At 45.3% G+C, this 27,543-nt stretch overlaps 1 protein-coding gene across 2 annotated transcripts in view; it reads right to left on the bottom strand.

Moving 5' to 3' along the window:
• The window catches only part of atf6 (activating transcription factor 6), a 540,099-nt gene that overhangs the window by 354,551 nt on the left and 158,005 nt on the right, over nucleotides 1–27,543 (bottom strand). For both annotated transcript variants that reach the window (XM_072511677.1, XM_072511678.1), the window contains exon 11: nucleotides 3,474–3,584. In XM_072511677.1, coding sequence (XP_072367778.1) covers nucleotides 3,474–3,584 — 111 coding nt within the window. The remainder of the gene's footprint in view (nucleotides 1–3,473; nucleotides 3,585–27,543) is intronic.

Genomic DNA, 27,543 nt, shown 5'->3' with positions numbered 1-27,543 from the left:
GAGGGAGTGTGTGCAAGAGTGCGGGGGTGTATTGAGAGATATCTGGAGGTCAATGACGACGGCGAGGTCCCTGTGGGAGTGGTATGGGAAGCACTAAAAGCGGTGGTCAGAGGAGAGCTGATCTCCATTGGGGCCCACAAAAGGAAAACAGAGACCAAGGAAAGGGAAAGATTACTGGGGGAGATTTTAAGGATGGATAGGGAATTTGCAGAGACCCCGGAGGAGGAATTGTACAGGGAGAGGAGACGACTCCAGACGGAATTTGACCTTCTGACCACCAGAAAGGCGGAGGTACTGTGGAGGAAGGCACAGGGGAGGAGGTATGAATATGGGGAAAAGGCGAGTCGCCTGTTGGCTCATCAATTGCGAAAGAGGGCAGCAGCGAGGGAGATAGGAGGAATTAGAGACGAAAGGGGAGACACGGTGCGAAGGGCAGGAAAGATAAATGAGGTGTTCAAGACCTTCTATGAGGAACTGTATAGGTCTCAACCCCCAGAGGGAGAGGAGGGGATGCGGCAGTTCCTGGACCAATTGAGGTTCCCGAAAGTGGAGGAGCGGGGGGTGGTAGGCCTGGGGGCACCGATTGGGGTGGACGAGGTTATTAAGGGACTGGGAAGCATGCAAGCAGGGAAGGCCCCAGGACCAGACGGGTTCCCGGTGGAGTATTACAGAAAATATGTGGACTTGTTGGCCCCGTTGATGGTGAGGACGTTCAATGAGGCCAGGAAAGGGGGGACTCTACCCCCGACGATGTCGGAGGCGACGATATCGTTAATTTTGAAGAGGGATAAAGATCCGTTGCAGTGCGGGTCCTATAGACCCATTTCATTGTTGAACGTGGACGCCAAATTGTTGGCAAAGGTACTGGCATCGAGGATAGAGGACTGTGTCCCGGGGGTGGTGCACGAAGACCAGACAGGGTTCGTAAAAGGGAGACAACTGAATGTTAACGTGCGACGACTATTAGGGGTGATAATGATGCCCCCAGTGGAGGGGGAGGCAGAGATAGTGGCGGCAATGGACGCAGAGAAGGCATTTGATAGGGTGGAGTGGGAGTATTTATGGGAAGTGTTAAGGAGGTTTGGGTTTGGGAACGGGTTTATTAGCTGGGTTAGACTTCTTTATGGGGCTCCAACGGCAAGCGTAGTTACAGGTCGACATAGATCGGAGTATTTCCGACTATATAGGGGAACAAGACAGGGATGCCCGCTGTCTCCATTGTTGTTCGCGTTGGCAATTGAACCTCTGGCCATGGCGTTGAGACACTCCAGGAAATGGAGAGGGGTGATTAGAGGGGGAGAAGAACACCGAGTCTCGTTATATGCGGATGACCTATTGTTATACGTGTCGGACCCAGCGGGGGGAATGATAGAGGTTATGCGAATTTTGATTGGGTTCGGGGATTTCTCGGGGTATAGGCTAAACATGGGGAAGAGTGAATTATTTGTGATACATCCAGGGGACCAGAGTAGAGAGATAGAAGGCTTGCCTCTAAGGAAAGTGGAAAGAAACTTCCGATACCTGGGGATTCAGATCGCTAGGAGCTGGGGAACCTTGCACAGACTTAATCTGACACGGTTGGTAGAACAAATGGAGGAGGACTTCAAGAGGTGGGACATGCAGCCTCTATCGCTGGCGGGCAGGGTGCAAGCAATTAAGATGATGGTCCTCCCGAGGTTCTTATTTGTATTTCAATGTCTCCCTATACTAATCACTAAGACCTTTTTTAATAAAATAGACAGGATCATCACGAGCTTCGTGTGGGCAGGGAAAGTTCCGAGAGTAAGGAGGGGGTTCCTTCAGCGTAGTAGGGACAGAGGAGGATTGGCACTACCGAACTTGGGCGATTACTATTGGGCCGCCAATGTGGCAATGATACGTAAATGGATGATGGAGGGTGAGGGAGCGGCGTGGGAAAGACTGGAGAGAAAGTCCTGTAAAGGGACGAGTTTAGAGGCGCTGGTGACGGCGCCGCTACCGATCTCACCTAAAAAGTTTACCACGAACCCGGTGGTGGCGGCAACATTGAATATCTGGGGACAGTGGAGGCGACAGAGAGGGGTGCGGGGAGCCCTGGTGGGGTCCCCAATCAGGAACAACCATAGGTTCGCCCCAGGAAGAATGGATGGAGGTTTTCAGAGCTGGTTCCAGTTGGGAATTAGGAGGGTGGGAGATTTATTTATAGATGGGACTTTTGCGAGCTTGGGAGCATTGGAGGAAAAGTATAAGTTGCCCCGGGGAAATTTCTTGAGATATATGCAGGTGAGGGCATTTACTAGACAACAGGTGAGGGAATTTCCGTTGCTCCCGACACAGGGGATACAGGACAGGGTGCTTTCAGGGGTGTGGGTCGGAGAGGGCAAGGTGTCAGAGATTTACAGAGAGATGAGGGAAGAGGGGGAGGAGTCGGTGGGCGAACTAAAAGGAAAGTGGGAAGAAGAACTAGGGGAGGAGATAGAGGAGGGTATGTGGGCTGATGCCCTAAGCAGGGTAAATTCCTCTTCCTCATGCGCCAGGCTTAGCCTGATTCAATTTAAGGTGCTACATAGAGCACACATAACGGGAGCAAGATTGAGCAGGTTCTTTGGAGTGGAGGACAAATGTGGGAGGTGTGGCGGGAGCCCGGCAAACCACGCACATATGTTTTGGGCATGCCCGGCACTGGAAGGGTATTGGAAGGGAGTGACGGGAGTGATTTCGCGGGTGGTGAAGGCCCGGGTCAAACCAGGCTGGGGGTTAGCTCTATTTGGAGTTGCGGAAGAGCCGGGAGTGCAGGAGGCGAAAGAGGCCGACGTTGTGGCCTTTGCGTCCCTAGTAGCCCGGCGCAGGATCCTACTCATGTGGAAGGAGGCGAAACCCCCCGGACTGGAGGCCTGGGTAAATGATATGGCGGGGTTCATTAAACTGGAGCAGATAAAGTTTGCCCTGAGAGGATCGGCTCAAGGGTTCACCAGGCGGTGGCAGCCATTTCTCGACTATCTAGGGGAACGTTAGAGGGAAGACAGATGACCAGCAGCAGCAACCCAGGGGGAGGGGGGGGAGGGGGGGGGGGGGGGGGGGATTAGTTTAGGTCAAAGATAAAGGGGTTTTGTTACTTGTGTATTGTTTAAAATTTCTGTATTGTTATTGTTGCGTTTGCTTTGTAAGAGGGGAAAAATTGTTGTTTGGGAAAAAAATTTCAATAAAACATTTATAAAAAAAAAAAAACATGAAGAAACAGCCATATTTTAGAAGATTCACTTGGGAGGAATGAACCATCCAGTATGCTTGATGCCAGATCCCTCTAATTGTACAGCTTCCCTTTACACAAAACCCTTAAAATGCTGCAGAGCTGGGCAGTTCAATACGGATGACAACCATTTATTTATTAAGTATGCCTTTCAAGCAGGTATTAAATATCAAGTACAGCATTTGTACAGCTTTTGTAAACAGAATGAAATTTTGGTGGTTCCCATACAATACTCTATACTCACCTAAGCGATTCAGTCCTATTAACTTGTGGTTGACATGCTCGTTGGACAAAGAGAAGAGGTTCCTTCTTCACTACCATCAAATCTTTTTTTTCTGAGATTGAAATTCCATTTCTGAAAGAAGCAGATTGTGAAATTTAGAAGGGCCTTGGCTCTCAGGGTAAGTCCATGTCTTCACATCTACGCTCATAACACTTGATTGAAACAAATGATAAGTCAAATTCTGAGTGAACACTGGGGTCATAACTCACACACCTCGCTGACAAAAGCTACTTGTTATACCGTATTTTCCTATTCCTTACCATTGAAGTTAAATCCAAGTTATTTCCAGCTTTTAAAGATCTTGACACATGTCAGGTTAAGACAATAGCTGTTGTCACTATAAAGATATTAATCCCCCTCACCAACCCACGCTGAGTGCTTCCCTTGCATGTGCAATATTTGAAACTAAAATCCAAAGTTCAACAATTTTGGCAGTAATACACAAATTCCTGCCAGGGATAAGGTAAAGATCAGCATCTTCCAATTTATTCTCACAGTTGCAAGCGTCAACTTGCGAGGCTTCCTTTGGACTCAAATGAAGCTTGATACAATAATAATAATCTTTTATTGTCACAAGTTATTTATCTTATAAAACCAGAAATATGTTGCAATTGAAATAAATCCCATGAAATCAATGCATTGAGCCAAAAGGAGGCTACACATTTGATAAGTTGCTTCATGTTGCTGTAGTTTAGAAGCAAGAGTTGTAGAGTTGCAAGAGTTGAAAATCTGTTCCAGCAGTTACAATAGATGTTTGTTGACATTACCGCAAAAGATGTTACAATATTATTATTTATTTTCTAAATTTAGAGTACTCAATTATTTTCTTTTCCAATTAAGGGGCAATTTAGCATGGCCAATCCACCTAACCTGCACATCTTTGGGTTGTGGGGGTGAAACCCTCGCAGACATGAGGAGAATGCGCAACTCCACACGGACGGTGACCCAGGGCCGGGATTTGAACCCGGGTCTTCAGCACCGTAGTCCCAGTGCTAACCACTGCACCACATGCCACCCTATAATATTATTATTAAGGTTTGGTTGCTTTCCAATACCTACAAGCATCCCAAACATGAGATTTGAAGTTCATATTTTGATGGACAGTTCAATGTGGTTGAACAACTGAAGGATTAGTTGTATTTGATATGGGGCTATGAATACAAGCCTGTTTGAGTTCATAAGGGATTAAATAATTGAGCTTTTAAAGTTGAGTGGACTTTCGTTTTTTTTACAATAACAAAGGTTATGATAGATACTTAGGCCTTTGCTTTATTTAATGACAACTTGGTTCCTCGAGTTTGCCCAGGCCGGATATTGGGTGAGCTGGCATGGAAAGTTAAAGGGAAAAGGGAATGAGTTCTGGGTGGGAGCGCATGGATTCGCCAGAGTTGGCACTCAGGCTACATGGATGCATGGGGGTGGATGGGTACATGACTTGGCATTAAGTTGGCATAGGACTGCAAGGAGCCGGGGGTGGGGGGTTACAAGTTGGCATGGATGGCGCATATGGTGTGGATGGGGGAATGATGGGTTCAGGGCTAGAGCGCCTAACATTTTACAAATGAACTCGGCCAAAGGTGGGCCTTGCAAATTTGGTAACTCCTGCAGTCACCTCCAATCTGTATCTGGGGCAATGGGCCCAACTCTATCCTGCACCTGCACACTTGTGCCCCACACTGCCTGCTTATCCTCCCTTTCCCCATTGGCCAGTGTGAAAATGGGATAAGACATTTTCTACAAGGCAGATGCCGGAACCAGGAAATTTCCCAACTCCCATTTTCCACCTTGGTAGTCAATAGCAGTCCCAAATGTCAAAATCAAATTTTCTACCAAAAACAGATAATACCTTCATTGAGGAAGCCTCAAATTCAAGAAGAAGCTAAAATGTACATGACTCTCTTCACCCCTATTAATATTGACTTTGAACAAGAGGTAATTCCATCACCTACACCCAACAATCAGCAGAAAGTGCATGTTTCTTCAATTGGAGTTAAAAGATCACTTATTTGCACACCGTGTAGCCAGGTATGAGGAAGTGAAAATAAAAAGTTTGGTCTGTATTCACATAACTACATAAAATACTTATCCGGTCCTACCAACATTATGGTAACAGCAAAACTCTAGGATTGCCATGTTTCAACATTTGAATTGCATGAATTATGTCAACTAAACTTGTTGTTTTGCATTTGCTGTGACTCGATACACATGTGTCAGTTGGCTTTGTTGCAACAGCCAATGAAACCCTGGCTGGAGTATAGTGACTGAAGTCATCAACTTATCCAGAACTGATGGTACTGTGTTAGCCAAGAGTCTGGAGGCAATAAAGAAAAAGAAAATTAAGCTCAAGGGTCAACGGTCAGACAGCCCAGTTGAGTAACATGTAACACGACTGTACAGATACCATTTCATGTGTCACTCGTGGCAACGGCTTAGTCAATGGTGCAGCAGATTATCCTCACAGCACAAAGCAGCTTCATATCTTTGTGCTCTATCATCTTGTAATATAGATTTGTAAAGCCGTCTGCAAATCATTAATCTATTTCTATGATAAACCTGATCGAAAGACACTGAGTGAAAGCTGTATCCAAAAGGAAAAGTGTGTTGAAATGTGAAACAACTTAAGTATTTCTTATGGCTTCAACAATCACTTCAGGGAGACAATAACCTCAGATCAAATCGGCATGATTGGCTTTAGCGAAATTCCAATGATGGTGAAATGAACATCACCAAGTCATTCAAATCTTTCTGATCCTTTCCACGTAAGAAAGCTCCAATTATCTCAAAGAAAGCAAATCAGAGCTGTGCTCAAAGAATTTCCATTTTCTGAACTGTCACACAGCAAATGGGCACAATGCCAAAACAAAATGTAATTTCAGCTACTCAGTTGTTGGAACTTGGAAGATTTTTTTAATGATTTAAAGCTGAGAAAACGAATTCAAAATACACGTGACCAAGATGTGGCCAAGGTTTGAGGATGGGACATTGAATAAGTGATCCAATGCCTCGCCAATTTAATTGTCAATTAAAAATGCCCTGAGCAAAAAGTAAGCACTTCCCTTATAATTGCAATACTCAACTTCTTGAGTTATTTGCTGAACAGTAAACACAACATGCTGCCCACGGACCTCGCTGGTCCTGGGATGACAGTGGCAGACATTTTATTAATGGTAGTCGCCAAGGAAAAATAGTCAAACTTATATTCCTACTTAAAAGAGCTTGTTAACAATTATGGAGGCCAACTGAGAGTTGTCCTGAGAGTTAGGCCCACTTGGGTAGACGCCACACAAAGCAAAAAGGGGAGTTATAACAGCCCAATAGAACATAGAAAAATACAGCACAGAACAGGCCCTTCGGCCCACGATGTTGTGCCAAACCTTTGTCCTCGATTAATCACAGATTATCATTGAATTTACAGTGCAGAAGGAGGCCATTCGGCCCATTGAGTATGCACCGGCTCTTGGAAAGAGCACCCTACCCATAGTCAACACCTCCACCCAACACTAAGGGCAATTTTAGACACTAAGGGCAATTTATCATGGCCAATCCACCTAACCTGCACATCTTTGGACTGTGGGAGGAAACCGGAGCACCCGGAGGAAACCCACGCAGACACGGGGAGGATGTGCAGACTCCACACAGACAGTGACCCAAGCCGGAATCGAGCCTGGGACCCTGGAGCTGTGAAGCAATTGTGCTATCCACAATGCTACCGTGCTGCCCTTAAGAACAAATAAATCTACACTATATCATTTTACCGTAATCCATGTACCTATCCAATAGCTGCTTGAAGGTCCCTAATGTTTCCGACTCAATTACTTCCACAGGCAGTGCATTCCATGCCCCCACTACTCTCTAGGTAAAGAACCTACCTCTGACAACCCCCCATATCTTCCACCATTCACCTTAAATTTATGTCCCCTTGTAGTGGTTTGTTCCACCCGGGGAAAAAGTCTCTGACTGTCTACTCTATCTATTCCCCTGATCATCTTATAAATCTCTATCAAGTCGCCCCTCATCCTTCTCTGTTCTAATGAGAAAAGGCCTAGCACCCTCAACCTTTCCTCGGAAGACCTTCTTTACAGCTCTATCCACTTGAGTGGCAACTTTCAAAGATGAACATAGACCCCAAGATCTCTCTGCTCCTCCACATGGCCAAGAACTCCACCATTAACCCTGTATTCCACATTCATATTTGTCCTTCCAAAATGGACAACCTCACACTTTTCAGGGTTAAACTCCATCTGCCATTTCTCAGCCCAGCTCTACATCCTATCTATGTCTCTTTGCAGCCGACAACAGCCCTCCTCACGATCCACAACTCCACCAATCTTCGTATCATCTGCAAATTTGCTGACCCACCCTTCAACCCCCTCATCCAAGTCATTAATGAAAATCACAAAGAACAGAGGACCCAGAACTGATCCCTGAGGTACGCCACTGGTAACTGGGATCCAGGCTGAATATTTGCCATCTACCACCACTCTCTGACTTCTATCGGTTAGCCAGTTCGTTATCCAACTGGCCAAATTTCCCACTATCCCATGCCTCCTTACTTTCTGCAGAAGCCTACCATGGGGAACCTTATCAAATGCCTTATTAAAATCCATGTACACGACATCCACTGCTTTACCTTCATCCACATGCTTGGTCACCTCCTCAAAGAATTCAATAAGATTTGTAAGGCAAGACCTACCCCTCACAAATCCGTGCTGACTATCCCTAATCAAGCAGTGTCTTTCCAGATGGTCAGAAATCCTATCCTTCAGTACCCTTTCCATGACTTTACCTACCACCGAAGTAAGACTAACTGGCCTGTAATTCCCAGGGTTATCCCTATTCCCATTTTTGAACAGGGGCACGACATTCGCCACTCTCCAATCCCCTGGTACCACCCCTGTTGACAGTGAGGACGAAAAGATCATTGCCAACGGCTCTGCAATTTCATCAATTTCTATGCTTCCCATAGAATCCTTGGATATATCCCGTTAGGCCCGGGGGACTTGTCTATCCTCAAGTTTTTCAAAATGCCCAACACATCTTCCTTCCTAACAAGTATTTCCTCGAGCTTACCAGTCTGTTTCACACTGTCCTCTCCAACAATATGGCCCCTCTCATTTGTAAATACAGAAGAAAAGTACTCGTTCAAGACCACTCCTATCTCTTCAGACTCAATACACAATCTCCCGCTACTGTCCTTGATCGGACCTACCCTCGCTCTAGTCATTCTCATATTTCTCACATACGTGTAAAAGGCCTTGGGGTTTTCCTTGATCCTCCCTGCCAAAGATTGTTCATGCCCTCTCTTAGCTCTCCTAATCCCTTTCTTCAGTTCCCTCCTGGCTATCTTGTATCCCTCCAACGCCCTGTCTGAACCAAATTTCCTCAGCCTTACATAAGTTTCCTTTTTCCTCTTAACAAGATATTCAACCTCTCTTGTCAACCATGGTTCCCTCACTCGACCATCTCTTCCCTGCCTGACAGGGACATACATATCAAGGACACGTAGTACCTGTTCTTTGAACAAGTTCCACATTTCACTTGTGTCCTTCCCTGACAGCCTATGTTCCCAACTTATGCACTTCAATTCTTGTCTGACAACAGCGTATTTCCCCTTCCCCCAATTGTAAACCTTGCCCTGTTGCACGCACCTGTCCCTCTCCATTACTAAAGTGAAAGTCACAGAATTGTGGTCACTATCTCCAAAATGCTCCCCCACTAACAAATCTATCACTTGCCCTGGTTCATTACCAAGTACTAAATCCAATATGGCCTCCCCTCTGGTCGGACAATCTACATACTGTGTTAGAAAAGCTTCCTGGACACACTGCACAAACACCACCCCATCCAAACTATTTGATCTAAAGAGTTTCCACTCAATGTTTGGGAAGTTAAAGTCACCCATGACTACTACCCTGTGACTTCTGCATCTTTCCAAAATATGTTTCCCAATCTGTTCCTCCACATCTCTGCTACTATTGGAGGGCCTATAGAAAACTCCTAACAAGGTGACTGCTCCTTTCCTATTTCTGACTTCAACCCATACTGCCTCAGTAGGAATGATACTCCTCGAACTGCCTTTCTGCAGCTGTTATACTATCTCTAATTAACAATGCCACCCCCCACCTCTTTTACCACCCTACCTAATCTTATTGAAACATCTATAACCAGGGACCTCCAACAACCATTTCTGCCCCTCTTCTATCCAAGTTTCCGTGATGGCCACCACATCGTAGTCCCAAGTACCGATCCATGCCTTAAGTTCACCCACCTTATTCCCGATGCTTCTTGCGTTGAAGTATACAAACTTCAACCCTTCTCCGTGCCTGCAAGTACTCTCCTTTGTCAGTGTTACCGTCCCCAGTACCTCACTACACGCTTTGACGTCCTGAACATCGGCTACCTTAGTTGCTGGACTACAAATCCGGTTCCCATTCCCCTGCCAAATTAGTTTAAACCCTCCCGAAGAGTACTAGAAAACCTCTCTCCCAGGATATTGGTGCCCCTCTGGTTCAGATGCAACCCGTCCTGCTTGTACAGGTCCCACCTTCCCCAGCATGCGCTCCAATTATCCAAATACCTGAAGCCCTCCCTCCTACACCATTCCTGCAGCCACGTGTTCAGCTGCACTCTCTCCCTATTCCTAGCCTCGCTATCACGTGGCACCGGCAACAAACCAGAGATGACAACTCTGTCTGTCCTGGCTTTTAACTTCCAGCCTAACTCCCTAAACTCATTTATTACCTCCACACCCCTTTTCCTACCTACGTCGTTGGTACCAATATGCACCACGACTTCTGGCTGCTCCCCCTCCCCCTTAAGGATCCTGAAGACACGATCCGAGACATCCCTGGCCCTGGCACCCGGCAGGCAACATACCTTCCGGGAGTCTCGCTCGCGACCACAGAATCTCCTATCTATTCCCCTAACCATTGAATCTCCTACAACTATTGCTTTTCTATTCTCCCCCCTTCCTTCTGAGCCCGAGCCAGACTCAGTGCCAGAGACCTGGCCGCTAGGGCCTTCCCCCGGTAGGTCATCCCCCCCAACAGCATCCAAAACGGTATACTTGTTTTGAAGGGGAACGGCCACGGGGGATCCCTGCACTGTCTGCCTGTTTGGTTTTTTTCCCCTGACTGTAACCCAGCTATTCTTGTCCTGTACCTTGGGTGTGGTTACCTCCCTGTAACTCTTCTCTATCACCCCCTCTGCCTCCCGGATGATCCGAAGTTCATCCAGCTTCAGCTCCAGTTCCCTAACACGGTCTTTGAGGAGCTGGAGTTGGTTGCACTTCCCGCAGGTATAGTCAACGGGGACACCGGTGGTATCCCTCACCACCCACATCCTACAGGAGGAGCATGCAACTGGCCTAGCCTCCATCCCCTCTTACCTTACAGAATATAGCTGCCCTGTGGACCAACTGGATCGCCGCCCTTCGACTCTGTTCCCAGTCAGCTGCACTCTCTGTAAACTCCTGGCTCTCTTCTCACTCTTTGCGGAAATGTAGGAAACAAAAGGAAAGGAGCACCTTACTCCCTCCTCACCTAACTCCCTTAGTCTCCAAACTCTCACTATAGCACTCAAATACACCAAATTTAGCACTCCCTCAGTCACCAAACTCTCATTATAGCACTCAAATGCACCAAATTCAGCACTCCCTCAGTCACCAAACTCTCACTATAGCACTCAAATGCACCAAATTCAGCACTCAGTGCAAACAAAGTCTGCACTGTAGGGGATCACTTTTATACTGTGAATCTCGCCTCGGAAAACTGGCCTAATCCAATTAACAAGCTCCAGCTGCAAGTGCCTACAAGTAGAAGCTTTGTTCAAAGCTGATTGAAAATTCACCTTCTTCTAAACTAAACAGCAACTTTTAAGTTAATTAACTAAATAAAATACTAGACTTTAGATAAAAATGAAGCCTTATACTCCCTCAGTCACCAAACTCTCACTATAGCACTCAAATGCACCAAATTCAGCACTCAGTGCAAATGTACCAATGTACCAAAACATTAAAGTTGATTGTTATCCTGGCTTTATTAACTTCAAGGACATTGACATCATGGCAAGACAGGTATTTATTGTTCATCCCAAATTGTGCTGGCAAAGTGGTGTTTTGAAACACTGCAGCATCAGATTGATTCAGCTGTCTGACCTTCTCTACATAGGGAGGTGGCGGCACTTCGACCATGTTGGTTCAGGTCAAGAGTCATACAAAGGCCAGATAATTACTCGACCAATAACTCTATCTTATACAATCAAATAGATGAAGCAGCTCTGGATCCCCGTGTAGATTCAAGTGGGAATGTGTGAATGTGGTGAACCATATGGTAGAAGGAAATCGCGATGTAAACTATGACCAATGGTGAGTCAACTGATTTGAGCCAGGGAAGCAATGGAAGTATATGGCTGGCTTTAATATCATCTGACAAACAACACAGGGAGGAATAAGGTCAAACAGTCCTCACTGTTTATCCATCAAACCCTGCTAGAAAGTACCCACATTTGGGTACTGTTTAAGGAAACAAAAGGTGACTGACAATGTTCCCTCAAAGCTGAAAAGGTGGGCAGGCAGACAGCAATATGGAAGGCAGCACTCAGGGGAAAAATAATGACAGCACATAAACAATGCTGCAAGCATGTCCAGTCACAACGCAATGTCAATGGGACCACACAGTGTAACCAAGAGATTGCAGACAAGAAAGAAAAATTAGAAGGAATATCTGTGATTGATAGACCCATGATATACTCCATGTCAACTTTCACTGGAGGCCAGTCATGAAGACTAACCATTTGGATGAGATCACAAAAGTCTGTTGTACCGATAAAACCACACACCATCCTGAGCCACTTTTTCCAGAAAAATAAAAAATAAGAATTCAATGGCTCAATAATGGAAGTTTGTGGCAGTTATTGGTCTGGTTGCAGCTTGTATGGTGATTCGGATTCTGCCGTTTCCTCTTCCGCAGTCTGGCACCAAACCATTTCACCTCAATTTGCTTGGATCTGTGCATCGATTGCCACAAAATTAGATGGCTTCCCCAAGACCCCTACCTATGCTCCTTGTAATTGCATACTGCAAAGTGCAAGGTACTGGTTTGGCAGGTTCTCATATCATACAGCTCTTCCTCAATCAGGATTCTTGCCACAGGGAGTTGGTTGCCACAATCTCCATCCAATTCCCTCAAATTGAAAACGGAGCCATTTAGAAGGATCACCCTTACAGCCTTTCCAAACCACAGCTCTGTATCAGTGCACAAAACAGCACCACCATGATGCCAACTTGAATCATTTTGTAAATGCATTATCACAGAATAATACAGCACAGAAGAGGCCCTTCGGCCGATCGAGTCTGCACCGATGCATGAAAAACACCTGACCTGCCTACCTAATCCCATTTGCCAGCACTTGGCCCCCATTCTTAGCATAGAATGTTATGACAAGTACTCATCCAGGTACTTTTTAAAGGATGTGAGGCAACCCAACTCTACCACTCTCCCAATCAGTGTATTCCAGACCATCACCACCCTCTGGGTAAAAAGGTTTTTCCTCAAATTCCCCCTAAATCTCTTGCCCCTAACCTTGAACCCTTCAACTGAGGCAAATAGCTGCTCCCTATCCATGCCCCTCATAATCTTGTACACCTCGATCAGGTCACCCTTCAATCTTCTCTGCTCCAGCGAAAACAACCCAAGCCTATCCAATCTCTCTTCATAACCTCAGTGTTCAATGCCAGGCAATATCCTGGTGAATCTCATCTGCACTCCCTCCAGTGTAATCACATCCTTCCTATAATGTGGCGACGAGAATTATTCCAGCTGTGGACTCACTAAAGTTCTATATAACTCCAACATGGCCTCCCTGCTTTTGTAATGTATGCCTCGATTGATAAAGGCAAGTGTCCTATATGTCTTTTTTACCACCCTTCACACTAGACAATATCCCAATGTGGAACTGGTAAGGAGAACTAGCTAGCATCTTCTTCAACAGACTACCATCAATCTCAACAACTGAATCTTGTCTCCTATAATCCAGAAGCCACAACCTTTTTAGGTCCAAGGAGCTAATGATTTGTAGCAATCTGCAACTGGATTACAATTATCAAATTTTCCCTTCGAAAACTATCACAAAGCTGAAAATTTCACAGACCAAAGCAACTAATCTTGATTTATAAATAAATACCAATATCGAGAACAGTGACTGGCATTGTCAGCAGTTCAAAATAGATCATCAAATTGACCCAAGAGGATCATTCCTTCCATCCAGCCATGCTTGATGATGCTCAGTGTTTTGAACAATTGTTTTCTCCCTTCAGCTATTTAAATGAATGTTTGCACTGATGATACGTCCAACATTTTTCCCGAAAACAAGAATCCAGTCATTTTCTTTTTGTGCATCACACACACACTTTTTTCCCTTTGAGGAATAGTGGGGAAGTGGTGAAAGGGTTCCTGAGCAGATTACCAACCCATTGAACCGCATTCTGAATGCTCCTCCCGTGGCCAAAAAGTCCTGACACTGGAATTTAACCCGGACCTTCTGGCCCATCATTGCCGTGCACAGGATCTTGCTTTCTGCATTAATGACTGAAAGTTTCAAAACTTCAATCTTTGAATTTCTTGCAGCTCTCCCCTCCAACATTGGCGATTAGCCCAATTTATCTGTTGGATCGAGATGGACCATTTGCCACATGACTACCAGAATGTCGCACAGCACCTCAGGTGCAACCTGGCCAGTCATCTGTTCAGATTCAGAAAGAACCATGACCACTTTTGCAGTCATAGAATTTCATAGAATTTACAGTGCAGAAGGAGGCCATTCGGCCCATCGAGTCTGCACCGGCTCTTGGAAAGAGCACCCTACCCAAGCCCACACCACCCTATCCCCATAACCCAGTAACCCCACTCAACCAACACTAAGGGCAATTTAGCATGGCCAATCCACCTAACCTGCACATCTTTGGACTGTGGGAGGAAACCGGAGCACCCGGAGGAAACCCACGCACACACGGGGAGAACGTGCAGACCCCGCACAGACAGTGACCCAGCCGGGAATCGAACCTGGGACCCTGGAGCTGTGAAGCAATTGCGCTAACCGCTATGCTACCGTGCTGCCCCGGTAGCTGCCACAGTCATATCACTTCCCCTACCCATTTTGCATGTCACTTCCACATAAACGTATGAAGTTGTTCAAGTTAAATCAACCCTCTTGAAAGGTGTTTTGGTTCTCCCTTATTGGGTCACTCGTAAAAGGTTCCCTCCAATGTTCTTTTTGAAAGCAATATACCAAAGTCTGCTGTTGCAGAACCAACTGGCAATGCAGAGGTTGCAAATTCAAATCGTCTAAGAGCAAGCAATGAAACGGAATTCAATGAATCTGGTAGATTATGGGCTAGCAGCATGGAAACTGCATGATCGCTGTAAAAACCCAAGTTGGTTTGGCTTTCCACCCAGCATAGCCTATACGACTCCAGCTTAATTACACATTTGATTCATGATGTCCTTGTGGTAACGGAGATACACAATAGCTACTTACTATGGTGTTGCCCAAATGTGATTATTGAGTTTGTTAAAGTTCATTGAGCTTGTTAATTAAAAACTTAGCACTTTTCCCATCTCTTGCATATGTCAATTCCAACTACTTATCCATTCCCTTCAAAATTCTCTCAATGCTCAAGTACCCTTAGACTTGATTCATCCATCATGTAGAATGGATGGGAGATGGGCTGAAAACCAATTTCTGTTTAATTATCCAAGTCCCAGAGCACACTGGATATGTATTTGATTTTCCACAGTACATTGGTGATACCTTCTTGATCAAAATAAAACTTCCTAATACTCGTTATTCAAGATGCTAACCTATTCCTCGATTAAACTCCATATCCGTGCTTTGTGGTGCCCCCCCCCCCCCCACCACCATTCTGGCACAAATGTCTCCAAACCCTGTTGGCTATTTCATATCTACAGCAGTGCGAGTCACATCTGTAAATGTTCTGAGTGTCTGGCATGTTGAGGTATGGCCGCCTGCTCAATAACTAACTGTGTGAGTGCCTCAATAGTTGCCCCCTGCAATCTGCATTTTATATTCCTGTCTTATAATCCTTTGCAGTTCCCTCTCTATTCTGGTGAAAAAAAAGACCATCTGACCACTTGCCAAGACAAGTCCAGACACTAAATCATCAGCCTGCTTTATTTTCCAGGATTTTAAGTAAACATTATAGCTATAATTAAACTTAATTCAATCATTATTTGCCTTAGTGGATTAATACATCATGGCAACACAAAGCATCTTCACATTGGTGAGTCATAAAAATCATAGAATAGTTACAGCACAAGAGGCTGCCATTTGGCCCACAGTAGAAATAGTATAGGGGACACCAGACTATGCCGGAGTGAGACGTTGATTTTTTGGGGGAATTTGGTTCCAAGTGGCAAAGAAGTGCTCGTTTTTCTACTTTTTTCAGCCTCCAGTGGTTGGCAAGTTTCCTTGTCTCTCTCCCAGCTCGGTGAAAGCAACTTTCTATCACTTTATTTGTGTAAATTATTCACTATTTTGCTTATTAACTAAATAAGGTAGAACAGAAATGGAAGGGCTGGTAGTGTAATGTGACTGCAGTACACAGGTATCTGTGGAGTGGAATGGAATGTACTGTAATCTCAGATAACCATATCTGCAGCTGAGGCAACTTTGGTTGCTGAGCTGAGTAAGAGTTGCCGACATTGCAGGGCATAAGGAAGGGGGAGAGTTACCTGACACTTTGTACCAGAAGGCAACCACTCCCCTTAGATTAGGCAGGACTCCAGAATTCATCACTGACAGTAGGATGTGACTGCAGGTATGGCATGTAAGGGAACTAGCATAAAGTGATGGAGCAGCTTCAGCCCCTGAATTTGTCCAACAGGTTTGGGGTTATTGCCACCTGTGTGGATGAGGAGAGGACTACAAATTCTAAGGGCTCTTCTTGTTGATTCCTTTAGTTCCTAGTGGAGGGGTTTGTTTCGATTGTTTGGCTGATGGCCAATGGATTGGTCAGGGACAGTATTCAGCTGGCAACCAACAGCGATTGGTTCCTGCCAGGTCAGGTTTTTGGAGAGAACACAGTAGAAGCCTGTGGACTCTCAAGATGGATGCAGCTCTCCCTCTCTGCCCTGCTGCTTACTGTCTGAAGAAGGGAGTTCTAGACCCTGAAAGAAGAAACTGTCTCTTTTGAGTGCTAGCTGCCTGCTATTTCTGGGAGACTACAGTGAAAATCATTACAAACTGAAAGAAAAGACAACTTCCATCTGAAAGCCTAAACGGAGTAAGAAACTAAATGGAAGACGACCATCTGAAACAAAGGCATTTACCCTTTTACTTTCATCATCATTTTTACACCCCTCTTTCGTGTGTGTGTGCATGTGTGTATATACACAGGGTGGGCCGAATTAGTAGTTAACCACCTGTGTTTGTTGCCTATAATTATACTTACTGTTAATAATTACAGTTAATTGTGTTTAAATTTACAAACCTGGTTACTGTAGTTATTATACAGCTAAAGACTTCAAGATATCTTAAAATAAAAGCTAATTTCAATCGTGTTGCGACTCCAGGTGAAATGGAGCTGTGATTGACTGCACACTGGCCCAGGGAGTCATAACAAATTGGATGAGCATACTAACCATTGTGATGGATGCCATTCAAGTCGGGGGGGTGAAGAAGAATGTGGTAGTGATAGGAGACAGCGTCATCACATACTGCTCTCTGCAATCGAGGGCATGAGTCCACATGACTGTATTGCATGCCTGCTGCCAGGGTTCGGGATATCTGCTCAGGGTTGGAGAGGAACTTTCAGTGCAAAGAGGAACATCTAGTGGTTGTGGGACATGTACGTACCATCGACAAAGGTAAGACTAGGAAATAAGTTCTGCATAGACAGTATGAGGAGCTCGGCACTAAATTAAAAAACAAAACCTCAAGGTAATAATCTCTGGATTATTAGCTAATTGGCAGCGGGGAAATAAGATTAGTGAGATAAATAGATGCCTCAAAGACTGGCATGGCGGAAGTTGGTTCTAGCTTGCGGGTCACTGGCACCAAAGATGTGCAGGTTAGGTGGATTGGCCATGCTAACATTAAACCTTCGTGTCCAAAAGGTTAGGTGGGGTTACTGGGTTACGGGGATAGGGTGGAGGCGTAGGCTAAAGTAGGGTGCTCTGTCCAAACTCGATGGGCTGAATGGCCTCCTTCTGCCCTGTACGGATTCTATTCCATCTATCAACCAAATTTAAAAAGCAATGGTAGGTGGTCACTGAAGACCTGGCGAGAGTGGCAGAACCAATTTGGGCAGCCTTGGAGAAAGTGGAACAACAGCTGGGAGTTGCAGAATGCGTCGATCCAGAAGGTGGAGAAGACAGTTGTTGACCACGAAGATCAGATTGCCTCTTTGGAGGCAGAGATGCTGATGTCAGAGGGGGAAAATAAACTGAAGGCCAAGATTGATGACCTGGAAAATCGGTGCAGGCGGCAGAACCTGGTGATTGTAGCGCTGCCCGAAGGCATTGAGGGTGCAAGAACCATGGAGTATGTGACAAAGATGTTCGAGCAGTTGGTGGGGCAGGGGGTCTTTGACTGCCCTCCAGAAGTAGACCAGGCACATCGGCCGTCGAGGAAGAAGCTGAGAGCTGGGGAGCCGTCACAAACGTTAACAGTACAGCTCCTTCGATACCTGGACAAGGCAAAAGTCCTGAGGTGGGCAAAGGAAACACGTGAATGCAGCTGGGAAGACCATACTGTCCAAAACTACCAGAACTTGGGGCAGAGCTGGCAAAAAGATGGCCGGGTTTAACAAGACCAAGGCTGCTCTTTTCAGGAGCAAGGTGCGATTTGTACCCGGCTCACTTATGGGTCACGCATGGGTGCGGGGAGAAGAGCCATTATTTTGATAAGCCAAATGAGGTGATTAACTCTATAAAGAAACATGGACTGAGTGACATTTATAGATTCTGGGGGTTCACCTGCATGGTTGAGTTATGGCAGTGTGTTCAGCGCTGTTCGTACTTCTTTGTCTTTTGCTGTTGTTTTCTATTCACTCTGTTTACGGAGTGTAAAAGTCAGTAACATTTGCCACTCTGCATGTGGGGTTTTTGGGTGTATTTAAGTAATTGTTGGAAACGGTGGGATGCACGGGTGGGTCGGGGAGGAGGTGTGGGGTTGAAGTGGCTTCAGGTACACGATTAAAGGTGGGTTGGACAGGGGGTAATATGTGTGGTTGTATTGTAAATAAAATTTGTTTAACCTCAGGTGGGAGTCACTGTGACAGCAGGAATGCTGCTCAATAGGAGTGAAGTGGGGAGGAAAGCCACAACTGGCTATTTGGGGAAGGGAGGTTGTTTTCATTTTTTTTAAAATCTGGGTTGATATAGCGAGCCGAGGGCGGTGGGGTCTTTTTGTTTGGGATGGGTTACTGACGACAAAGGTTTCTTCTAGGAATCATTGGACGGAGGGGGTAGCGATGGCCATCTTGGGGTGGCCCAGGAAGTAGGTGAGGTAGGGACATGGGAGAGTCCATTAAGATTAAGTGATGGCTAATCGTGTTTGTGGCCAATGAACAAGCAGAAGAATAGCCAGGTAGCCAAGAATCAGGGGAAAGTACCCAAAGCATGAGAGGGAGAGATAGACTTGGCGGGGGGGGGGGGGGGGGGGGGGGGGGGGAGAGAAGAGACAGGGAACAATAGAGGAAAACCAGGGAGGTGGGGGGGGAGGCAGGGAAATTATAGCCAGAAGGAGGGCACGGGAAACGATAACAAACTTGGTATCGACAGGAACAGAGAACAAGGAGAATACGGGCAAAATACAGGAGGAACGGCTGAAGTGGAGGTGACTGCAAGACGACAACGGCAGCGAAATCCGTTCGGGAGAAGCAAGTGACAACACCAACACCAGACCCATTTGAGTATTGCCCTCTGTAATTGTTTCTCTGGCACCCAAATGTATATCTACCTCCCCAGTCTCCACGCGCACGCCACCCCCCCCCCCCCTCCCCCTCCCCACAAACAAATGCCTACTTATGTGTTGCAAATAATTTTGCCAATTGTACAGAGTTGCTGCTGTTGAGCTGGTGCATAATACCCTACCAGTTATTCTATTTTATTTCTTATTTATTCTTTATTATTACTTTTTTTTTGGTAGGTTTGTGTGTGCCCTTCTCTGCTATATATATCTTATTCTGTGTACATAATGGTAAATATACTTTGTTCAAAAACCCAATAACAAACATTTATAATTGTAAAAAGTTATGGCTAATTGAAGTGGGAGGGGAGGGGAGGGGAGGGGGCTACCGCTCCCCCGCTCCCCCGCTCCCCCCCCTCCCCTCCCTCCCCCCCCCCCCCTCCCTCCCCCCCCCCCACCCCCCCCCCCCCCCCCCCCCCCCCCCCGGCCCCCAGGGTGAAGGACTGAATGGACCGATGAAAAGATCTCAGGTGCTTTCCCATTTGAAAAGTTTGACGGCCGGTTAAGCTCCTGTGGCGTTACTGAATATGTACACTTCTAACTGGGATGATATGGAGTTCATTACAAAGGTGTTGGTGAGGATACCGGATTTAGATATGCATTGGTTGATTTTGGGAGGGGGCTTTAACCGTGTGCTTGACCCCAGGCTGGATCGATCGTGCCCCAAATCCCTGAAGGTATCGGGGTGGCAAAGGAGTTCCTTCGGCTCATGGAGGGTGTGGATCCGTGGAGGTTCAGGCACCAAAGGGCGAAGGAGTTTCATTTTTTCTCGCATTTACACCGAGTATACTCCCGTATTAACTTTTTTATTATGGGTAAGGCAAAGCTTCCAGGGTGGTAGGGCTCAGAACACTCGCTGATTGTCACATCGAACAATGTGTTACACTTTGTGGATCAGTTTGTGGAGAAGGGGGGCACCCAGAGACCGCTGTGGAGGTTGGATGTGGTACTAGTGGCGAACCAAGGGGCATGTGAGAAGATTAGCGAGGGTATAGGCATGTATGTTGAATTCAGTAAGAGCAACGAGGTTTCTCCCTTCACGTCTGGGAGGCATTAAAGGTGGCAATCGGGGGGAGCTAATTTCAGTAAAGACGTAGAGGGAGAAGGTGGGGAGGATGGAAAGACAGAGGGTGGTAGATGCCATTTTGGTGTAGGATCGGCAGTATTTGGTCATCCAGAGGAGGAGTTGTTGAAGGAGAATAAGAAGTTGTTCCAGATGGAGTTTGAACTGTCGTCTACGGGGAAAGCGGTTGGGCAGCTGCATTGGGTACAAAGGGTAGTTTTTTGAACATGGAGAAAAGGGGAGTAGGTTGTTGGCATACCAGCTGATTTGGCAGGCAGCTTCAAAAGAGATTGGGCAAGTAAAAGATCCCGGAGGCGGGGTGATCTCTGACCCGGGTATGGTGAATGGGGTGTTTGAGGCCTTTTACTGGGGACTGTACAGGTCGGAGCCCTGTGGGGGGGGGGGGGGGGGGGGGGGGGAGCAATAGGTCAGAAAGAAATAAGGCCACTACGGCTCTGAGGAAGAGCAAACTGGGAGATGTTGCTGAAAACAGCAGGACTGGTGGCCTGAAGTGCATATGTTTTAATGCACAAGTATAACAGGTAAGGCAAATGAACTTAGAACTTGGATTAGTACTTGGAACTATGATGTTGTTGCCATTACAGAGACCTGGTTGAGGGAAGGGCAGGATTGGCAACTAACATTCCAGGATTTAGATGTTTCAGGTGGGATAGAAGGGATGCAAAAGGGGTAGAGGAGTTGCACTACTGGTGAGGGAGAATATCACAGCTGTACTGCAGGAGGACACCTCAGAGGGGAGCGAGGCTATATGGGTCGAGATCAGGAATAAGAAGGATGCAGTCACAATGTTGGGGGTTTACTACAGGCCTCCCAACAGCAGCGGGAGATAGAGGCGCAGATAGGTGGACAGATTTTGGAAAGGAGTAAAAGCAACAGGGTTGTTGTGATGGGAGACTTTAACTTCCCCAATATTGACTGGGACTCACTTAGTGCTGGGGGCTTGGACGGAGCAGAGTTTGGAAACAGCATCCAGGAGGGCTTCTTAAAACAATATGTAGAGAGTCCAACTAGGGAAGGGGCTGTACTGGACCTGGTATTGGGGAATGAGCCCGGGGCAGGTGGTAGAAGTTTCAGTGGGGAGCATTTCGGGAACAGTGACCACAATTCAGTAAGTTTTAAAGTGCTGGTGGACAAGGAATAAGAGTGGTCCTGGGGTGAATGTGCTAAATTGGGGGAAGGCTAATTATAACAATATTAGGCAGGAACTGAAGAACATAGATTGGGGGTGGATGTTTGAGGGTAAATCAACATCTGAAATGTGGGAGGCTTTCAAATGTCAGTTGAAAGGAATTCAAGACCGGCATGCTCCTGTGAGGAAGAAGGATAAGTATGGCAAATTTCGCAATCCTTGGATGACGAGAGATATTGTAGGCCTCATCAAAAAGAAAAAGGGAGGCATTTGTCAGGACTAGAAGTCTGGGAACAGACGAAGCCTGTGTGGAATATAAGGAAAGTAGGAAGGAACTTAAGCAAGGAGTCAGGAAGGCTAAAAGGGGTCACGAAAAGTCCCTGGCAAATAGGGTTAAGGAAAATCCCAAGGCTTTTTTACACGTACATAAAAAGCAAGAGGGTAGCGAGGGAAAGGATTGGCCCACTGAAGGACAGGGGAGGGAATCTATGTGTGGAGCCAGAGGAAATGCGCAATTTACTAAATGAATACTTTGCATCAGTATTCACCAAAGAGAAGGAATTGGTGGATGTTGAGTCTGGAGAAGGGTGTGTCGATAGCCTGGGTCACATTGAGATCCAAAAAGACGAGGTGTTGGGCCTCTTGAAAATTATTAAGGTGGATAAGTCCCCAGGGCCTGATGGGATCTACCCCAGAATACTGAAGGAGGCAAGAGAGGAAATTGCTGAGGCCTTGACAGAAATCTTTGGATCCTCACTGTCTTCAGGTGATGTCCGGAGGACTGGAGAATAGCCAATGTTGTTCCTTTGTTTAAGAAGGGTAGCAAGGATAATCCAGGGAATTACTGGCCGGTGAGCCTTACTTCAGTGGTAGGGAAATTACTGGAGAGAATTCTTCGAGACAGGCTCTACTTCCATTTGGAAGCAAGTGGTCGTATTAGTGAGAGGCAGCACGGTTTTCTGAAGGGGAGGTCGTGTCTCACTAACTTGATAGAGTTTTTCGAGGAGGTCACAAAGATGATTGATTGCAGGTAGGGCAGCGGATGTGATCTCTATGGACTTCAGTAAGGCCTTTGACAAGGTCCCGCATGGCAGACTGGTACAAAATGTGTCGTCACACGGGATCAGAGATGAGCTGGCAAGATGGATACAGAACTGGCTAGGTCACAGAAGGCAGAGAGTAGCAATGAAAGGGTGCTTTTCTGATTGGAGGGCTGTGACTAGTGGTGTTCCCTAGGGATCAGTGCTGGGACCTTTGCTGTTCGTAGTATATATAAATGATTTGGAGGAAAATGTAACTGGTCTGATTAATACGTTTGGGGACGGCACAAAGGTGAGTGGAATTGCGGATAGCGATGAGGGCTGTCAGAGGATACAGCAGGATATAGATCGTTTGGAGACTTGGGCGACGAGATGGCAGACGGAGTTTAATCCAGACAAATGTGTGGTAATGCATTTTGGAAGGTCTAATACAGGTAGGGAATATACAGTGAATGGTAGAACCCTCAAGAGTATTGACAGTCAGAGAGATCGAGGTGTACAGGTCCGCAGGTCACTGAAAGGGGCAACACAGGTGCAGAAGTTAGTCAAGAAGCATACGGCATGCTTGCCTTCATTGGCCGGGGTACTGAGTATAAAAATTGGCAAATCATGTTGCAGCTGTATAGAACCTTAGTTCGGCCACACTTCGGAGTATACTGTTTAATTCTGGTCGCCACACTACCAGAACGATGTGGAGGCTTTAGAGAGGGTGCAGAAGAGATTTACCAGGATGTTCCCTGGTATGGAGGGCATTAGCTATGAGGAGATATTGAATAAACTTGGTTTGTTCTCACTGGAACGAAGGAGGTTGAGGGGCGACCTGATAGAGGTCTACAGAAGTATGAGGGGCATAGACAGAGTGGATAGTCAGAGACTTTTTCCGAGGGTAGAGGGGTCAATTACAAGGGGGCATAGGTTTAAGGTGCGAGGGGCAAGGTTTGGAGGAGATGTACAAGGTAAGTTTTTTTTACAAAGGGTAGTGGGTGCCTGGAACTCGCTGCCGGAGGAGATGGTGGAAGCAGGGACGATGGTGACGTTTAAGGGGCATCTTGACAACTACATGAATAGGATGGGAATAGAGGGATACAGACCCCGGAAGTGTAGACAATTTTAGTTTAGACGGGCAGCATGGTCGGCGCAGGCTTGGAGGGCCGAAGGGCCTGTGCCTGTGCTGTACCTTTCTACGTTCTTCGATCCAGAGGAGTGTGGGTCTTATCAGCCATATCATTATTAAATTGCCAATGTGAAGTTGCTGTCTAACGTGCTGGCAGCGCTATTGGAGGATTGTTTGCCGGGGTGATAGCGGAGGATCAGACGGGGTTTGTTGGAGGGTTATTGTTATTGAATGTCGTGATGACGCCCCCGACTGGTCAGGAACCAGAGATGATTATTTCCATGGACATGGAGAAAGCTTTCGTCCAGGTTGAATGGGAGTATCTTTTCGAGGTATTGCGGTTTGGACCAGTATTCATTGCCTGCATTAGGCTGTTGTATAGGGCCCCACACAATAAGTTTGGGATATTTTTGTCTGCACAGGGGTACAAGGCAGGGATGTCCACTCTCCATGTCATGTTTTCAATTGGCAATCGAGCCACTGGCGATTGTACTAAGGTCATCGACGGAGTGGAGGGGAATAGAAGGGAGGGGGGTGGGGGTTATGGAACACCGAGTGTCCCTATATGTGGTTGACTTGTTGCGATACGAGACGGACCCGATCTCCAATATGAATAGAATTATGGAGATGCTGAGTAAGTTTGGCTATTTTTCGGGGTACAAACTAAACTTGTGGAAGAGTGAGGTATTCCCGGTGAGTTCCCAGCGACAAGGAAGAGGTTTGGAGAAGTTGCCATTTCGGCTGATCAGGTCGAGTTTCCGGTACTCCCTCCCTAGCAGCTCTGTTGGTGTACCTACACCACCGGGTCAACAGCGGTTCAAGAAAGCAGCTCATCACCATCTTCTATGGGGCAATTAGGGATGGACAATAAATACTGGCCTGGCACTGGCTCCCATATTCTGTAAATTAGTTTCAAACAATACTTCCAAATGATTGACAGCTAACTGCCATTGTCAAGCAGTTTCTGTTAAACTAGCCTAATTAATACTTTGCAGTTTTGAAGTTCAAAGTCATGAAGTCCAACTGTTAGTCTAAGTTATAGCGTAAGAAAAGAATCTTACCAGCGATATCCCACACGCATTCTTTCCCCGTAGCACAGAATCTTCATCACACTACTCTGTGCTTCTCCTCTCTTTGTCGACTCAAAATAATGATCTTCCTGAATTTTCATTCCCTACATGGGAGCGATAATCTGCCCACACACCTCTCTTTAAAAAAACATTTATTTTTGCCTGTTTTCTAAAATGTAACAATGTTCACAAACTGAGGGGAGATCCTGTGTCAGTTTCTTCCTGAAAAACGCTCAGGTGCAATGATCTCCCAATGCAGTGATGGGAAACATTTACATTGTTACCACTGCAGCTATTGTTTTGTTCAAAGTATTTTGTGAAAACAACTTCAAACCCTCAATCATTAGCATTTCAACCAGCTTCATATTGGTGACTTTATTCTTTAGACCCCTCTGCATACACTTCTCTTCAAGTTCAACACTTCCTTTCCAAAATTATTTTTGGAAAATGGTCAAAAATGCCAAAATGGGGCACCCCAGCAAGCGATTCGTGCCTCGCTCACTCTCAAGAATCAAACAAGAAAAGGCAACATTTGCGGTCCTCCTGATTTGTTAAGTTGCTCAAGAAGCAGTAATTAAGCAACACTAACAAACTCAGAGCTTTTCCCACTTGGGTAACGATGCAAAATTTTCAGACAAACCAACACATACTAAATTTCATACATATACCAAATTAGCATTATAAAACATATGCCACAAATCCAAGGTGATTCTCCAATATGACAGGAACACAAATCGTCAAATAATGAAACAAAGCAGTTATTTTCCAACCAATGGAACACATTTGCTACAGAAATTATTGAAATAAACCAAGTCAATTTCCTGATTAAAAATCACAATCTTACCCTGAAACAAGCAAAAATATTGTTAACGAAAGAGAAAATGCTGGAAAATCTCAGCAAGCCTGGCAGCATCTGTAGGAAGAGAAAAGAGCTAATGTCATCGGACTCGAAATGTTAGCTGTTTTCTCTCCCTACAGATGCTGCCAGACTTGCTGAGATTTTCCAGCATTTTCTCTTTCATTTCAGATTCCAGCATCTGCAGTAATTTGCTTTTAAACATATTGTTAATTTGTTGTACTGACAAAGCTGTAGTGAAGGAAAGATTCTTCCGTAGGAACTGAAATAGCATAATGATTAAACAAATTATTAAACAAGAGCATCATTCAATTGACAATTCATGGGAAATTGGAAGCACAAATGAAATCTAATTTTTAAAAAATAAACCTGCTATCTAGCTACACCTGTTCAGTCATGGGCCTACTTTGAATTCTGAACACACAAACATCTATAAAATAAATAAAGATCAAATTAATTACTTTGAGAATCCTTTTATTTTCGTGGTCCTTTTCAAAAGACCAAATTCCACAAGAAAGTAAAATCAGCAGACTTGTGAAGGTTTGGCAGAACTCAAAGAGAATTCTCACAAAATAAAGATGACTCAAATTTGCAGGTTGTGGAGAAAAATGGCATAATTAATGGTGAAATAAAGAGAGTAAAGCTTTAAAAAGATTCATCCTTGGAAAAACAGAAATCCAATAAGAAAGTCTTCTGTTGCCACAACTTCAATTTAGATTCGGCACATCCCAAATTGGAAAATAAAAAGAATCCACAAAGGTTTAAATGGTTGAGATGTATTCCCTCAAAACTAAAAGGCTTCAGGCTAGATTTTATTTTGAATCACAACATCAAAACAAAAAAATATATATAAAAAGAGACCTCAATATAGTCTGTGGTTCCCAGTTTCTCAAGCTTTATGGCTTGGCTATTTGGCCTGACAGAGGAAATACGTTTCCCAAGAGTTTGCAAAAATGATGCCTCCAGGGAATCTGATTTGGAAAGAAATGTACACTGGTTTTGCCCCATCTTCATGGGCCCGCTGTTCTGGAGCTTTTGTCACCAGATTGTATAAAGCAGAACAACACATGGGAGAAAAATCATTCACTGGTTTTCACATTGATACCAACTCAAACTCTATGTCAAACACTCATTACGTCTCGACAGCTCATTGTTGAGTGCCACCTGTTTTCCTGCTGCAATTCGCTTCAGTTACATGGATAAGTTAAAGACATTTTCTGGAGAATCAAAGGTTGAGTGAAAGAAAACACAAAAAAAATTCCAAGGGGACGATCCACCATCCGTGGTTAGCTAAAAAAGTTAAATATGGTATCAAACTTCAAGAAAAAGCATAATGTTTTGCAAAGATGGGTGGCAGGTCACAGATTGGACAGAATATAAAAAGCAGCAAATAATTACTTAAACGTTAATAAGGAGGTGAGAGAAAGCTAGCTAAAAATATGAAATCAGGTGGTAAGAGTTTCTGTAGATATTTTTAAAATGTTGACAAAATGAGTATTGGTCCTATAGAAAGTGAATCTGGAGAATTTATAATCGAAAATAAGGATTTAAGAAATGGATTGAATAGGTATTTTGCAACTGTCTTCCCGAGTGGACACAAGTGGACATCCCCAAAACAGTTATAGAATAGGAATTTGAAGGGAGGAAGAACAAAAAAATGTCACAATCGTCAGAGAAGTGATACTGCGCTAATTATTGGAACTGAGGGCCAGAATAGATTTCATCCGCGGATCTTAAAAGTGGCCAGTGAC

Source organism: Scyliorhinus torazame, chromosome 7 (genome assembly GCF_047496885.1).
Source record: "Scyliorhinus torazame isolate Kashiwa2021f chromosome 7, sScyTor2.1, whole genome shotgun sequence".
Classification (NCBI taxonomy): Eukaryota; Metazoa; Chordata; class Chondrichthyes; order Carcharhiniformes; family Scyliorhinidae; genus Scyliorhinus; species Scyliorhinus torazame.
This window is presented reverse-complemented; position numbering and strand designations above follow the sequence as displayed.